Below are 17,962 nucleotides of genomic sequence, written 5' to 3'. Positions count from 1 at the left end.
GACACAGGCAGAGGGAGAAGCAGGCTCCATACAGGGAGCCCGACGTGGGACTCGATCCCGGGTCTCCAGGATCATGCCCTGGGCCGAAGGCGGCGCTAAACCACTGAGCCACCTGGGCTGCCATTACAAAAATATTTTTAAAAGCACATATAATATATTTTCAAATTATCTTTCCAACTGTAATTGCAATTTCTATGATTCAGGTTCTAGGGCTTCTATGTCAGAGAAAATTGAGAATCCAATGAGGTATGGAAATTTATATTCTCTGTAATGTAGAAACTGTGGACTGTTAAACAAATGAAGGTAAAATAACTGGATGAAATTATTTACCTCACATTACTCAAAATTTAACTAAAAATTGAGCATAAGCCATTTATAAATGAGCAAAGTAAAAAAAGAGAGGCAGAGGCAAACCAAAAAGAGACTCTTAACTATAGAGAACTCATGGTTAACAAAGAGGAGGTGTATGGAGGAAATAGGTGATAGGGATTAAGAGTACACTTATCATGGTAAGCACTGAGTAATGCATAGAATTGCTGAAACACTGTATTATACACATGAAGCTAATAGAACACCGTAGGTTAACTATACTAGAATTAAAATAATATGAAGACAGCCTAGAGACTGTGGGAAAACATTTGCAAATCTTATATCTGGTTAAGGATTTGTATCTAGAATGTATAAAGAAATCTTATGGCTCAACAAAACCAAAAATGCAGTAAAAGTATGAGCAGAAGATCTAAATAGACACTTCACTAAATAAGGTAAGGGAATGGCTAATGGCTAAGATTAGGGAAATGCTAATGAAAATCAAAGTGAGACACCATGACATACCCACTTGGAAGGGCTAGAATCCCGAATACTGGTGATACCAAGTCCCAGCAAGGGTGCAGAGAAACTGGAACCCTAATCACTGCTGGTGGGAATCTACAGTGGACAACTGTTTTAGAAAGCAGTGTAGCAGTTCCTCAGATGGTTAAACATAGAATCATATATGACCCAGCAACTCACCTTCTACTTATCTACCCAAGAGAATGGAAATGTATGTCCACATAAGACTTGTACATAAATATTCATAGCAGCATTATTCATAACAGCCCCAAAGTGGGAACAATTCGAATGTCTCACAACTGATGAGTGGATAAACAAAATGTGGGATAGCCATACAACTGCCTGTTACTCAGCCTTAGAAAAGAAATCAAGTGAGGGGCACCTAGGTAGCTCAGTTGGTTAAGTGTCTGCTTTTAGCTCAGGTCATGATCCCTGGGTCCCGGGATCAAGCCCCGCATCCGGCTCTCTGCTCAGCGGGGAGTCTGCTTCTCCCTCTCTCTGTGCCCCTCCCCTCGCTTGTTCTAATAAGTAAAATCTTAAAAAAAAAAAAAAAAAGAAAGAAAGAAATTAAGTGCTGATATATGCCACAACCCATGAATCAACTTTGAAAATAATATGCAAGGTGAAAGAAGACAACATATTATATGATTCTATTTCAATGACATATCCAGAAAGGTATAATCTATAGACACAAAAAATAGCTCAGGTTCCAGGGATGGAACAGGGAGTGACTGCAAATGGATGTGAGGTCTCCTTCAGGGGTGATGGAAATGCTCTAAATCTAGATAGTGATGATGGCCATACAACTCCATAAATTTACTACAAATCATTGAACTATTCGCTTAAAAAAAAAAAAAAATTAAATTGGGCAGCCCGGGTGGCTCAGTGATTTAGCACCACGTTCAGCCCAGGGCCTGATCCTGGAGACCTGGGATCGAGTCCCGCGTCAGGCTCCCTCCATGGAGCCTGCTTCTCCCTCTGCCTGTGTCTCTGCTTCTCTCTCTCTGTGTGTGTCATGAATAAACAAATAAAATCTTAAAAAGAAAAAACTGAAATAGAATGCAGTTCAGCAGTTGCCTAGGTCTTTACTGGGAGCAGGAATGACTGCACAGGGCATGGGGGAACTTTTTGGTATAATGGAAGTATTCTATAATTTGACTGCGGCCGGGGCTGCACAACTCTATAAGTTTCCTAAAAATCATCAAACCGTATACCCAAAACTGGTGAGTTTCATGTTATGCAAATTAGACTTCAAAAAAAGTCCTAAAAAGCCTTGGGCAGACTTGCTAGGGTCACTACATTTCTTCTATATATGCGGCCTCTTATTTCTGCTTCCCCGGATGGTTCTGTGAAATAGCTGTGGATCATTTCTAACCTCCAGAAGAACTGTTTAAGTCTCCAAACAGCTACCTGAGTAACCCAAAGAGTCATACCTAAGTAATCTTCAAAGAGTCAAAAATCATATAATGTATCTATATCTGATTCAGCCACACCAAAAACATCACCTTGGAGCTATCATGATGTGTTGAGTACCCATCACATCATCATCGTCGTCGTCGTCGTCGTCGTCAAACTTCCCAATTTATAATCCACATTGGAAATTGGCCTGACTTTAGCCCATTACTTCAATACTAAAGTTGGAGGGAAGTTTTATTTAAGTGACATCGTACCTTGTGCTGCACAAAATACCCTTCTTTTTAGGAGTCAGGGAAAAAACTCAAGTAGTGTTTCTCAGGTGGGGGCCACCCCGGTGGGTAACAGGCAAGCTAAAATCAGCACCTGCAGAGACTTGGAGAACACCCTGAGTGGGGCGCCAACAGCACAAGCTGAAACCCTGTGTAGTAGTAACAAATTCTATTCTACAAAACCTCCCAGGCAAGTATTCAAATTGCTTTAACTTTATAAGACTGGGTTCCAACAATGGCTTCCAACAATTTTGAAGCTACCAGTCCCCGAGGAAGAAAATGATAAGATCCTAAAGCACTGGAGTGTTCAAGTAAACTGAGGCTCAGAAAAGGAAAGGGATTTCCCACCAGGGGCCTGCATGTTAGTGGTAAGGACTAGGAATAATAACCTAATTCGGCTCTGAGCCATTGTTTTCACGACTTGTTTGATTATTGATTCCAACATAAGAGATTGTCCCGATTACCCATCATCTTTGACTTCTCTCTCCTCCAGAACATTCAAATGCTAATTAAAAATATAAACTGTGGGGATCCCTGGGTGGCTCAGTGGTTTGGCGCCTGCCTTTGGCCCAGGGCCTGATCCTGGAGTCCCGGGATCGAGTCCCGCATCAGGCTCTCTGCATGGAGCCTGCTTCTCCCTCTGCCTATGTCTCTGCCTCTGTGTCTCTCATGAATAAATAAATAAAATCTTTTATATATATATATATATATACACAAATATAAAATATATATGTGTGTATGTGTGTATATATAAATTGTGAAATCATTTGAAATGTAACCTCTCCTCTCTGTCTCCATGGTTTTAGTATAGATCTCATCCCCTCTGGACTAAATTATTGAGGAATGCTCTCTCCCAGGACTGCCCCCATCCCAATCCTCTCTATGTAGCTGCTCTCCTTCTGTTGTCCCTGGTAAACACCTTGCTGGCTTGCTCCTGACTGCTGGGTAAAGTCCAAGCTCCAAGCAAAGCCTTTCTTAACTATGTACAGACCTATCTTTCCAATTTTATCTCCCACTTCTCCACCCAACCACCCTGTACAAAAGTTAAAGTGAGCAACGTGCAGTTCCCTTAGCACCACAGATTAGCATCTTTGTGGACACTTAACTTACTATGTGCAAAGCTCAGTGCTGAGTTCCCTACCTGCATCACCTCATTTTATCTTCACAACAACTGCATGCGATAGGCAGGTACTCTAGCGACCCCCAGTTTACAGGGGAGGAAAATAAGGCGTAGGTAACTCTTCTGGCTGACTCTCCCTGTGTCTACAGACCTCCTCCCTCCCCCATGCTCTTCCAGCTAGCCTGGAAGGCCCTGCCACTCCTCCTCAACTGCTGCCCACTGCATTCCCCATCCCGATTTTCTTCAAGACTCCACACACTTGTCTATCCCCAGTTATGCAACTCTTTACCCAAAGTTAATAATCCTGTCTTTGGTGCTTTCATGGTACTTTGTACATTCTTCACCGGAAATACCACACTACATAATTATTTGTATATATTCCAATATACAAATCAGAATGTGAATCTCTAAGAATAAGAATAGCTTTTTTTCTTTGACTCTTTCTTTTCCCTATATCTGGCATATATATCAGGGAGGTAAATACTGAGTGACAAGGTACCTTAGGCTTTGTACTGTGTTGTTTCATTTACTCCTTTTCCTTTCTTCCTGATATATTCTATTTCCATCCCCACATTTCAGAGCCTTACTATCTCTGAGCTTTCTCTGGAAATAAATCCCTGATAGCTTCCCCCTGGTCACCTTTCTTCCCAATTTTCTTCTTTACCAATGGTGAATTAACTTCCGTAAAACACTGTTCTGAGCTTGGCTCTTCCCAACTCGAAAGTATCCTTGAATCTGTGGTGCTACGAAGTAGTGTACATATTCTTTACTCTAAATTCAAGAGTGTCCATGATCTGGACTTAATGATTTCATCTAAACTTGGTTCATTCCCCTACATCAAACCAAATTATGTTACTTCCTGTTCTATCAAATCACATAAAATCTATATATCTGATGACTGAAACTAAAATGTAGCCAGCTTATCTTCAAATCAGATTCAATCATCCTTATTAAACCTTCCTTGATTTGATACATGGGTAAAAACTACAACTCTTCTGAAATCCCACAGCATATGGTTTTACCTCTTTTGTGGGATTTAATCTATTCTGCATAGTTCTAATAGGATTTAGATACATCTTAGCTCTTTTATAATGTCCTTGACATCCTCAAAGAGCTTCATCTAATTTGAGTGTCTGAATTTGCTTTGGTGCAAGAACGAATGAACATATAAATGGTAGATCATGCTGGAACCTAACTCTCATGCTTAAAAAAAAAAGTGAATGTGAAGTCAAACGAACTGTTTGAAGATCTTTACAATCTGTCTTAAGACTATAACATAGTCAAAAAACAGTTTTGGAAAAATCTGATCTTAAATGGCCCATGTTTCAAGAAATCAGGCCAATCTAGGATGGAAAAATCATGTAAGTAGGTAGTAACCATCACAGAGTAACATCCAGTGTTAAACACTGGGCTAAGTGCTTAATGGGCATAAATCCCTTGGTTCCTATAAACATCAAAAACAGAGGAAGCTATCCCACATTCTAACCCTTAAGAAGACTGAGACCTGGAGAAGCTCAGCAGTTCACTTAGTGGTAGTAATCTTGGAATGGCAGGGCCAGGATTCCAACCAAGCTTAAAAAAAAAAAAAAAAAAATCTACTAAAAGACTAAAGCTCCCTCTCAAGGAGTTACAATGGATTTTCATCATTTAAAAGAGCTCCAAGGCGCCTGAGTGGTTCAGTTAAGTGTCCAACTCTGGATTTCGGCTCAGGTCATGATCTCTGGTCGTGGGATTGAGCCCTGCATGGGGCTCCCCCACTCAGCGCTAAATCGGCTTGAGATTCTTTCTCCCTCTGCTCCTCTACCAAGTGGTGCGTGTGTGCATACAAGCTTTCACTCTAAAAAAATAAATACAATCTTTAAAAATAAATTAAAAAAATAAAATAGCTTCATCTAGGAGCATATCTCAACACTATACTTCTGAATCTATACTGCATGAATAAGGACAGGGTCCCTTTCCTAGTGACCTAATTCAGCCAAATAAAGCTATTCTGTGACTTGGTAGGAAACCCAGCAAGAACACTAAATTCTTGTGCTTGTGCCTGTACCTTTATCACAGAACAGGAAGCACTGTCTGCAAGTATAAATACTAAATTGCACTTTTAAACCAAGTAACAGGGGCGCCTGAGTGGTTCAGTCCATGAAGTATCTGCCTTCAGCTCAGGTCATGATCCCAGCCAGGTTCCTGGGATCAAGCCCTATGTAGGGCTCCCTGCCCAGTGGGGAATTGGCTGCTCTCCGCCCCTCAACCCTTCTCCCTACTTATGCTCACTTGCTCTCTGTCACTCCCTCTCAAATAAATAAATGAATAAAATCTTTAAAATAAAATAAACCAGGTAACAATTTTAGGGAGTCCTTCAGCAGATAATTAGTCTTATGAAGAAACTCACCACTAGGTGGCAGAAGTATAAAGTCAACCAGGTGATTTTTCTACAGTGCTTCTTAAAAGAGCTGGACACTTTCCCATCCTTTTTCCACAGTAACAGAAAATCCTGTTAAACTGTTAAGTTTTTTCAAAGATTATTTTGTCGCTTTGAGAGTGACATGTTATACATAAATGGCTCTACATTTAAAAATTATTCTCCCTTATTGAAAACTGTTTTGTAATATTTTAAATACAATATACAGAGATCTCAACCTTTTTTATATTCAACACTCACCACAACTTCAACTAGCTTTAAACATACAAGTAGAGGGCAGCCCCGGTGGCTCAGGGGTTTAGCACCTGCCTTCGGCCCAGGGTGTGATCCTGGAGTCCTGGGATCAAATCCCATGTTGGGCAGCCTGAATGGAGCCTGCTCCTCCCTCAAAAAAACATACAAGTAGAACCATACCACCAATGAATTAAATAAAAAATAACACACTGTACATTAAAACATATTGACACTGAAATTAATTTTCTGTAATGCTATATAAGATAGACAAAAACTGCTTTTAAATCATAAAGGTTGTAGTTCCTGCACTTTGTAAGGTTTTTTTGTTTGTTTTCTTTGTTTCATTATGCTTGGATTTAGTTCTAAATGTCAAAGTAAAAGGAGGCTTCAGGTTATATTTTACAAACACTTGTCTTTAAGTAACACTGAAGATTACCAATATGTAAAATGCAAGTTGGGCAAAAACATCATATATTTCTTTATGACATTTACTTTAAAAGCACAAGAGGAAGCTTGATATGCTTGATAAGAATTTGGAGGAAATAAATGCAACGTAAAAATATGATAAACATCTTGAGGCAAATTTGTAGAATTATCTATACACATGTGTGCATTCTTGATGAACTGAGCCCTGCTTTCTATCTTTGGTAATCCCTTATGGGTAGAAATTAAATTATATACTATTAAATTATGTATAACTATATGTAATTGTATTATACTTAGTAAATATATGGATATAACTAAATAACGATCAAAACAGTTCCAAAAAGTTGGACATTATCTCTTGCATAATGTTCACTTAATAAGCACTCAGGAAGAAAACATTTTAATGATGATTTTTTACTAATCTTATTAAACAAAAAATAAAATCCCCATATTTCATATAAAGAACCCTCTAGACAAATCCAAATCTTTGGAGCAGAGGGCTGGGGGTGAGGGGGGAGTTGTGGTTCTAAATCATCAGTGGGGCAGGTTGGGTGTCTGGTAGAAGAAATTATGCTTTATCTTATCATCCAGGGAAGGAGTGAAGCCTAGACTGGTTCAGGCTTTGGCCAATCTTACACAGAGCAAAACTAACAGAATTGGAACTCCTTCCCAATGCTGGCAACGAGTCCAGTGTCCTTACAACTGTTCCACAAGGCTTCTTTGGAAATATGCAAATGAGCTAATAGTCATCAATATACAAGACCTCTAGAAAAAAAAAAAAAAAAAAAGACCTCTAGAAGACACGCTAGCCCCGAGGTCTCCATACAAACTTACATCCACAAAAAGTGAGGCAGCCTCACTCCTCTGGCTGCTCAGGGACACTTCAGGCTAATTTAGGTCTCCTGAACGTGATCTGCAACAGGCTTTCTACTTTTGAAGATTCTCTAAAAAGCAAAGGTCAAAACAGACAGTCCAGAAGCTATCCTGGCTTCCAAGTTCACAAAGGCTGCTGTGTAATTGTTCATCTACAGACATTAAGACAAAACTGAGGTCATCTCCAGGGATCAGTGGGAAGAAACAGTTGCTAGGGGATTATTTTCTATGGCAAGCACCAATTTATACCTGTAAAGTATTCTAGAAATGTACGTGAAGAATAATTTACAATATACACACATGGATGCATTTCCTCGTCTTTCAGCTCTGTCATGTACTGAATGCTTTTATAAATAAGTGAACATTATACAGGAAGGTAAAGTTGTCTGGATGCTTGACAGGATATGAAAGAACATGGCTCCTGCACCCTTGACAGTTATTAGTTGATTTGATTCATGAGACGCTTATGTTCTACTAAAAATAAGTACAATAACAATCATAAAAATTTCTTTGAACCATCATCACTCAGGGGTTGACAGGTATCAAACTGCCTGTTCCTAATTCATTCCCAGAAAATAAAAAATCTAGAACACATAATGGCATCTTTAACACAAAGAACTGCATTTATATGTAATCTGTCAGAAAGGACACTGAAACAACTTAAACTATAGAGAAGAAATCTATGAGCAATAAAAAATGTTTCAAAAATCAAAATTTTGGGGATCCCTGGGTGGCGCAGCGGTTTGGCGCCTGCCTTTGGCCCAGGGCGCGATCCTGGAGACCCGGGATCGAATCCCACGTCGGGCTCCCTGCATGGAGCCTGCTTCTCCCTCTGCCTGTGTCTCTGCCTCTCTCTCTCTCTCTCTGTGTGACTATCACAAATAAATAAAAAAAAATTTTTTTAAAAATCAAAATTTTGAGAGCCTCTATCAGCTGCAGAGAATGGAAGAGAGGTCTCTACACCAAATTCCCTCCACACACACCCTGCCCAGAATCTAGCAAGTGGTTGGCCCACGATAAATATGTTTTGAATGAGTGGTGTGGCAAGTGAAACTCAAGGAATTTCATATGGGAGCAATTCATTTCAGGGAGCTAAAGATGACAGCAACTTGACAGGAATAATCGTGCTGGCAGTCCATGAGCGCAGGGCGGCCTGCCTCTGTGGCAGTGAAGGAAAGAGGGTCAATGCCAGGGAACCCCCCCCCTCCCCCCCCCCCCCCCCCCCCCCCCCCCCAGTGCACGGCAGCCTCCAGGAGTCAGGAAAGGCGGTGCTGTGACAGGTACCTCTTACGCAGCAGGTTACCCACGGAGGTCCCTGCCTGCCGTGCCCTTACCTCCTCCCTCCTTTCTTCCGGACCCAACGCCGGGTGGGGGCTCTGCCGAGCGTGGCTGCTGGTGCTGTCCTCCCCGCCTTTGACCCACAAGGCTTGCCCAGAGTCCGGGGACGACCCAGGCCCCTCTGCCCTTTCTTCGCTGTCCACTGAACTCAGCGACAGCGCACTGAGGCTGGTGGGACACGCGGCGTGTCCTGCGCCTGGGCTCTGAGGGCTGGGGGGCTTGGGTGTGGTGGGCCGCAGGGGCGTGAGCGGCTGCTCGGGGTCGGAGGCAGAGCTGCTGCCCGCCGCGCGCTGATCCGCGTCCCGGGGCGGCGGACTCGGACTCGGGGAGCCGCCCTCTGCCGCCGCGGGGCCCGCATCCACCTGCGCGCCGGGGGCCCCTCCTGCGGCCGGGCCGCCGGGGCCGGCGTGTGCACCTGCGCACCTTCTCCAGTCCCGCTCGGCGCCGGTGGACGCGCGGCGCGAGTAGGCGTCGTGGAGCCGGCTGTGCACCTGCAGCCGCTGGCTCGCGTCCCCGGGCGCTGGCGCTGGCGCTGGCGCCGCGCGGGGGCTCTCCCTCCTCCAGGCCGCGTCCGCCGCGCTGCTCACCAGCTTCAGGACTCGGTCCCAGTCCCTGGCCCGCAGCGGGCTCCTCCAGCGCTTGGCCCTCCTCTCGGGCCCGCCCAACTTCTCCGAGTCCGCGGAGCAGCTGCTCAGCGTGCGCCGGGGCCCGGGCTTCTCGGGCGCCGCCTTGAGGTCCGTGAGATTGGACGTGGACTTCCTTTTGAAGGAGCTCTTCTTCAGAAAGTTCAAGCTGTCCGTGCTCTTGCTCTTCCTGTAGACGATGCTGTTGTTCTCGGAGTCCTTCAGCAGGATCTCGCAGGCGGCGCGCTCCTGCGGCCCCGGGTGCTTGTCGCCGTCCAGGAGGCTGATGCGGCCCAGACCGTAGGCGCGGCGGAGGCTGCGGGACCGGTGCGTGCTCCTCTGGAAGGCGTCGTCGGCCTCCTCGGGGTCGGAACAGTCGGACGCGGCGCCCGGGCCTGCCCTGGGGGCGTCCCGGCCGGGGCCCAGGGAGGCGCACCTGCTGGCTTGCATTGCCACCGCGGCACCGTTGGGGATGGGCTTCCCTGGGTCCCGCTCGGGGGCATCTTCCTTCGCCGCCTCTGACCCCTCGCGGTTCTGAATTCCTTGAAGGACGGAGGACTTCAATTTTTTGAAAGATCCCATTTTCCGAAAGGAGGCAAGAGCGTTCCAGGTGGAGGAGCTTCCCATCAGGACCATGGAGCGGGGCCTCTCGGGGTTGGTGCCGGTCCTCTTCCTGCTCACGGAGAAGAGGCGCATGAGCTTGGCAGGGCTGAGTCTGGCCTCCTGCGCTTCCGCCTCCCCGCAATGGCTGCTGCTGCACCCTCCATTGGGACACGCTGGGTAGGTCACCGTCCTGGGGTCTCTGGGATCAGAGACAGACCCTGGGATGGCGGCAAGTTGCCCAAGGCCGTTCTGAGCTGTGGTCATGTTCCCGGGGCTGCGAGCCCGTGGCCACAGGGCGGCTGGGTTCAAACCCACATGCACATCGGTGTCCACAGGCCCCAGGTGCAGACCTTCATTCCCGAGGCTGCGGACAGCCTGGCTTTCACCCCTGCTGTGCACATCAGGCTCCTCAGTTGTGTCCGCCGCCTGCAGCAGAAAACAAGGCAGGGATTTAGTCATTTTTCTCCCCACACAGGAACCTCCATAAACACTGCTTGTGAGATCCCTGGGTGGCGCAGCGGTTTGGCACCTGCCTTTGGCCCAGGGCGCGACCCTGGAGACCCAGGATCGAATCCCACGTCAGGCTCCCGGTCCATGGAGCCTGCTTCTCCCTCTGCCTGTGTCTCTGCCTCTCTCTCTCTCTCTCTCTCTCTCTCTCTGTGTGACTATCATAAATAAGTTAAAAAAATTTTTAAAAAAATAAAAAATTAAATTAAAAAAAACACTGCTTGTTATATTGTTTAATAATTCCTAATATTTAAAAAAGCATGCTTTATGACAGGGCTGATCAGTTTATTTTAAATTAAAAATCTTACCCTTCTTAATTCATTACACAATGAATTAAAAGAGAATGTAAATATACATTCCTTTAAAAAATGAAAAAAGAGAATTATGGGTCATGCATCCAATGTAAAGATAAATTCTCGAATCCACTGAAACTTGTTTAAATAAAACTTTTGAAAAACTGCTGGAATACAGAGGTCAATGCATCATTCAACACTGGGTCTTCTCTTTATTTAAAACAGAAGAAATTTTAAAAAAACATAAAATAAAACAAGAAATTATTAATTATCAAATAAAAAACCCACACCAACACCTATTTTTAAATGTGTCACAGTGAAACATCAACCTTTATTAAATTTAACACAGTTAAGAGGCAGAGTGAGTGCTGAGTATTAGGCAAGAACTGATGCAAGGAGCTGTAGTAGAGACCAAGACACTCTCAGCTGCCTACTGCCTACAGAATACCTGAAACTCTACTGAGACACAATGTCCTACAGAGACACATGAGTGGGAGGGACAAACTGAGGTTGCATGGAGGCTGGCTTTGTGAAGGAAACAGCATTAGTGAGAGGCCTCTGTCAACAGGATTCCTACTGGCTGGGTAATGAAGAGAGATAAGGATAACACTTAAATATTAGAAATGCAAACACAAAAATTCAACCTAAACAAATGTCACACCTTCTTCTTTCCACACACCACACACATGTGATCCATGCACTCTCCCCCAAGTGAAGACGTTGCTCTCCTTATCTTTTGCCCTTCAGGCCAAGACATGCTCAACCTGTGTGCACCAGCTGAAATGTCCCAGTCACCCTGTTCTCAACTAATGATTAGTTAATGAAGGAAGGTAGGAAGGATTGTGATAATAACCATAAATGACTACCACTCACTACGTGTTTACCACATGCCAGGCCCCTGTGCTAAGTGCTTTAAAAACAGCATGTCACTGAGTACTCATACACACCTGCAAGGCCAATGATTTTCATTTTACAGATAATCAAATGGACACTTAGGCAGAGGGTGCTGGGGGTTCCTGCAGCTGTCCCTTCCAAAGCTGATACTCTTCTCTACTACTTCAAACTAATGAACAAAAAGAGAGGCAGAGCTGGGATATGAAATCCAGATGTGTGACACCAAGTTCAGTGCCTCATGACATAACCCAACTCACGTCAAATCCCAGAAGTCCTTATGCCAGTCAAGGCCACTATTCCAAAGGCAGTATTAAAGGCAGAAGAGGAGGGACACCTCAGCAGTTGAGCATCTGCCTTCGGCTCAGGATATAATCTCAGAGTCCTGGGATCGAGTCCTATATCAGGCTCCTTGTGTGGAGCCGGCTTCTCCCTCTGCCTGTGTCTCTGCCTCTCTCTCTCTGTCTCTCATGAATAAATAAAATCTTTTAAAAATAAATAAATTAAGGCAGAAGAGGAAAAGGTTGTATAAAAACCTTAAGGTTAGGTCCCAATTTAGCTTAGTCCTCTCAAGTGCAGAAGAAAATGTGACCTCATACTAAGAGGTCTCATCTAATTCTACTCTCCAGGTTCTGTGAAGGGTTCATTTTTATTTGCCTCTACATTGTGCCCCGAGATTCCCAGGGAGTCACAGCTAAAGGGCTGATTCCATCTGGGACCAGAGAGGCTATATAGACTTAGACCCCTGGAGCCTTTCTGATGTCCACTTACCCAATTCCATCACTCAGAAGCCCAGTGGGGCTACCAAATGCCCTCTTGCAGCTTAATGTTCTCATGGAGAAATTAAGGAACCTGAAGAGCTGTAGATTGCTTTTGAATGAGCCATAGAAGCAGAAACTTGACTCATCCTGGCACTAAGGCTGGGTGTAAATCTATAACCAGTTGTAAAATGAGTCTAATACTGAGTACCCCCTGTCTACTCTCACCTACTCTGGAGGAACAGGGGGCTGTGGTTGCTTCAGCTTCTCACAATCTTGAAAGGCAGCATATGGTCTATGCAAACATCAAGTCCAGTCACAGACACTGACTAATGGCATACTATGTAACAATAATGGCCTTGTTATGACTTGCACTGGATACAGAGGAGCAGATAGGAACCCTTTTCTTACAGTCTGGCTGGACGGAGACAATTTACAGACACCACAAGTAGAGGGCGCTATGAGACCTTTCATAACCAAAGATGAAAGTGTCCGGCTGTCCCTGAGGTCTCAAGGGGTGCAAGCAGTGCTCAATTTTTTTTTTTTTTTTTTAAGATTTTACTTACTTATATGACAGAGAAAGAGCACAAGCAGGGGCATGGGCAGGCAGAGGGAGAGGGAGAAGCAGGCTTCCTGCAGAGCAGGGAGCCCCATACAGGGCTTGATCCCAGGACCCCAGGATCATGACCCCAACCAAAGGCAGATGCTTAACCCATGGAGCCAGCCAGGTGCTCCAGGCAGTACTCGATTTTAATGTTGGCCAGTTTGAATGTTCTGTGACTGGCACTGAGGCAGGCCTAGGTTTTAAACTCAGTACTGTCATGTGAATCTTGAGTAAAGTCATTTCAGTCATCTGTACTCCGGTGCCATCTACAAAAGAACATTTATGTATAAGGTATATCAATCAACCAATTAATTCATAGGCCCCATGGTAAACTCAAGACAGTGACAAGGTGATAACCTGTTCTAGATGGGAACTTGGCAATGAGCAAAGGAAGATCCAGGAACCTAAATTAGATTGGGAGGCAATAAACTTGGGTGACCAGCTGTCCCTGTTGGCCCTGTGTGAGGGATTTTCTAGGACATGGGACTCTCAGGGCTGAAACCAGAAAAGGTCTTGGCAGACTGGAATGACTGGTCACCCTACAGTGAGTAGAACAATATAGTTGGAAGGATGGCTCAGTGTCCTGTGGTAGTCAAAAAGGAGTACATCCCTTTAGTCTAACACTCTGAGATTGTCCCCAAGTGTCATCATCTTTGGGAATTCCTTCCTGATCCTCCTGAGATTAATGAGACCCCTTAACTCTGCGGGTTACAGGCAACTCACCACACTGCTTTACCAAGACATGTTTATAATGATACGTTTACATGTTGCCTTCAGAACAAGACTGAGAGTGGGAATAATATATATGTAAATTATTTATCTTGATGTAAAACTGTTTCAATATCTGTATCAATGTAACAATTCATCATATATCACCATATTTTTCCAATGTTAAGATGTTTAAATTTTTACAACACTAAAAAGTTAAGTATTTTCTATAATTTAAATTTTAAGATACAGATCCAGTAAAATACACACAGATGTGAGTTTCTGATTGAGGCAACATGCTTTTTAAAAGTCCAGTGACTTACTATTTCAACATGCTGCTGAACAACGTGATTGTTGTGTGCTGCTTGGAACGAAACTGAAAATCACGGAAAAAGGCTTTTCCTGGAATTTCCGAGAAACATACCAAGTAGCATTATTTAGAACTAATACTTTGACCTCTATTAACTAACAAGGGTTGCAATTCAATCAGTGGTTTTGTAGCAAGGCTTGTAAATTGTGGGAGCTCTGCCAGAGAGATTTATGAACAGAACTACAAGGAAGAATTTTAGATGGGAATATTGTGAAATCCATTGTCTACAAGCTGGATTCTCGGGTGTCTGAACTTTAGAGTAGAACATTTCTTTTCACTTGTAATGAGAATTCTCTGAAAACAACTACGACCAGGAATTTTTAAGTAAGAATTTATAGTAATTGAATTTTAAATTCAGAAATACATACCAGGTTAAATGTACACACAAGGGGGTTTTTGTAATCTGTTCATGTAAAATAAAGAAAATATGACATTGGAGGAAAACAAACTGGAATATATTGCAAAATACATCGAAATCTGAAAGCATAAATCTCTGAATCACAGCGCTGTAGAATATTGCCTGAGGGAACATCTAACCCCTGTTTGTAAAGATTAAGGCATTGAGACCCACCGGGTCTGAGAGATGTGCTCATTGTCAAGCCATTACAGGCGAAAGCACAGTGGGGCTGGGAATCAGAGGGACCAGGTTTGGGCCCCTTCATTCTAGACCACTTCCTTTCCTTCTGGATCTCACTGGTCACCAAGTCTAAGAGATTCTACTCCATATCGCGACAATCAGTGCTCAGTATGGCTGCCAAGCCACTGCTTATCTCAAGTCTTTAGTGCCTTTCCACCTGGACCAGGACACTGCATGAGCCTCCTGAAAAATATCCTGTCTTCCCATCACATCTGACACCTGCAAGCTGGCCAGTGTCCTTCCCAAAAATTGCAAATGGGGTCATGCCACTTCATCCTGGTGTCACTGGCTGCCATCTCTGAACGTGGAGGAGATGTCAGATTTCAGCTTCACACACAAAAATCCTCTCACTCTGGCCATGCTGAATTATTTACAGGGAGGCTTTATCATACTGCTGTGCTTTGGGTTATTTCCTCATTTGCTCTCAAGAGACCTTCTCCAGGCATTTTTGTCTCTCTGTATTGCAGGGAAGCACAATCCCCAGGCCCCTCTGACAAAGGGCTCTGGCCAAGTTGGTCAATAGGAAGCACTGGTGGGAGATGATGTGTGTAGGAGAAGGTAGATGCTAGGGTATTTCTCCCTGTGTGCAATACCTACCACAGGGGTACTTCTAGCAGCTTTTCTCTACTCTCTGGCTCCAGCTCCCCCCCTCCTAAGTCCTAGTTCCCACCAGGTGGCACCAGGGCAGGACTCATGTAGGACCACCTCTTCCTTTATCCATCCAGCCTACGGGTAGGAGCATCTTCCCACTATTATTGTTCATCTGAGTTCCTCACTTTCATCTCTTCTGTTTCATGGCTGTGTAAACATAACCCCTATTTTAGATTCTCTTTGTTTGAAATACCTAGAGATTATTTCTCTCTTCCTGACTGATAAATACGTGTTTTGCTAACTAACTTTTATTAATTCACATGAACTTTGCCCGAGAGGAACTCTTTGCTTACTGTCCAATTCAAATACCCTATCTCTGTGGGCTCTCTAATGCATTACTCTATTTTAGCATTTGCCATACTGCTCTGTCATGCTGGTTTCTCAGTCTACTTTCTCTACTAAACTCTGAAAAGGTTGAAAAGTTCTTTTAAGTCAGAAACCAGGGATGCCTGGGTGGCTCAGCGGTTGCGTAGCTGCCTTCGGCTCAGGTTGAGATCTCGGGATCTGGGATTGAGTCCAACATCAAGCTCCTGCGAAGAGCCTGCTTCTCCCTCTACCTATGTCTCTGTCTCCGTCTCTCTCTAATGAATAAGTAAATTTTTTAAAAGTCAGAAACCAGATCTTATTTAACTATATTCTCAGCATTCAGTCAGTTACTGAATGAAGGAATACCACTTCTTTCGCATACCTTAAGTGAGTCAACATAATACGTGGGGCTGGATAATTCTTAGCCAGGAGGGCTGTCCTATGCATTGTAGAAAGTTAGCAGTATTCCCAGTCACCACCTTAAATGATGCTATTAGGAAGAAGAAATATATGCTCTGAAAACTATGGAAGTGCTATCAATTAGTCTCAAAATGGTTTCTGGGAAACTACTGAAATTTATCATTTCCAATCATAAAACAGAGTGTTCTATGTACTGTTTGATGGTACTGATAAAATAATCTTTCAAATGGTAATATTGTCAGCAGCTAGAGTTTCCTGTGGTAGAAAGCTCAACTTAATGTTTGTTACATTATTTTAATAGTTGTATCTAATTTTGTAGATTTTTTATACATTCAATGAAAAAGAAAATTTAATATCATAGAAATGTAAATACTTATATGTTAATAGTTACACTCACCTTTTAACTACCAAGACAGATATTTCATTTAATAGGTAATCGCGTTTATTTATCTTTTTTTAAAGATTTTATTTATTTATTCATGAGAGAGAGAGAGAGAGGCAGAGACACAGGCAGAGGGAGAAGCAGGCTCCATGCAGGGAGCCCAATGTGGGACTCGATCCCAGGCCTCCAGGATCAGGCCCTGGGCCAAAGGCGGTGCTAAACTGCTGAGCCATCAGGGCTGCCCTAGGTAATCTCGTTTATCTGACATTTTCTAATTTGAATGCTCATATTACACAAATTACATATCTGAGTTAATATGACAATGAAGAATTTTATAAACATTTCCTAAAGTACTTAAAATATATTTTTAATATTAATGTTGAACTGTATATATTGATAACATATACTTCAATCTATCTGTCTCAATATTAATCAACAAAATTTGAATTAAAAATGTCCAAAGAGGGTCCTAAAGTAACTGTGATTCTTAGGAAAGTGTTTTTCTTCTATAAAATTGTATTTTCTGTTTAAAATACAAAATGTTTCTTCTAAGGGTATCTGGGTGGCTCAGTGGTTGAGCGTCTGCCTTTGGCTCAGGTTGTGATCCCAGGGTCCTGGGGTTGAGTCCCACACTGGGCTCCCTGCAGGGAGCCTGCTGCTCCCTCTGCCTGTGTCTCTGCCTCTCTCATGAATAAATAAATATAAAATCTTTTTTAAAATAAAGTGTTTCTTCTATAAAGTATGGCTTATGGAAATAGGTAATATAACCCATACTTTAGTATTTTCCCTACTCTTAGTTCAAAGAAACTATTTTAACTTATTTAATGCAAAACAAAAGCAAGTAGGCATAAATATTAAGCTGGTATAGTTCTCAATAAATCTCTTTATCCAGGAAATTAAAGTTAAATGCATTCATACTTGAGTAGAGAATAAGATTCTCTATTTCACACCATATAGTATCATATTAACCTAAATCATATATACACACACACACATATAGTGTAATCGGAGTACCCAAGTTATTAACTTCTGTAATTTAAACCAAGATGGCTGCGAAAAAAAATCACAGATATATAGCTAAGATATTCTGATAAATATTAACTTCAAAATATTTGACAACAATAAATGTTTTATTTTATTGCAATTATATAGAATCTTATTTTCAGCAAGTTAACAGTTTATGGATTGATAAAAAAAAGTCTCATGGTAGTAAGTCTTTCTCATGTACTGAACTTGCCCATTTTATTCTCCCTCTCTCTCTCCCTGACAGATCTCTTCTTTCT

General features: G+C 43.0%; 1 protein-coding gene across 2 annotated transcripts in view; it reads right to left on the bottom strand.

Moving 5' to 3' along the window:
• The window catches only part of SPATA13 (spermatogenesis associated 13), a 144,167-nt gene that overhangs the window by 71,429 nt on the left and 54,776 nt on the right, over nucleotides 1–17,962 (bottom strand). For both annotated transcript variants that reach the window (XR_005378457.1, XM_038573468.1), the window contains exon 2: nucleotides 8,923–10,578. Coding sequence is in view for 1 of the 2 variants with exons in the window: in XM_038573468.1 (XP_038429396.1) it covers nucleotides 8,923–10,416 (1,494 nt within the window). In the remaining variant the exon portion in view is untranslated. The remainder of the gene's footprint in view (nucleotides 1–8,922; nucleotides 10,579–17,962) is intronic.

Source organism: Canis lupus, chromosome 25 (genome assembly GCF_011100685.1).
Source record: "Canis lupus familiaris isolate Mischka breed German Shepherd chromosome 25, alternate assembly UU_Cfam_GSD_1.0, whole genome shotgun sequence".
Taxonomy (NCBI): Eukaryota; Metazoa; Chordata; class Mammalia; order Carnivora; family Canidae; genus Canis; species Canis lupus.
This window is presented reverse-complemented; position numbering and strand designations above follow the sequence as displayed.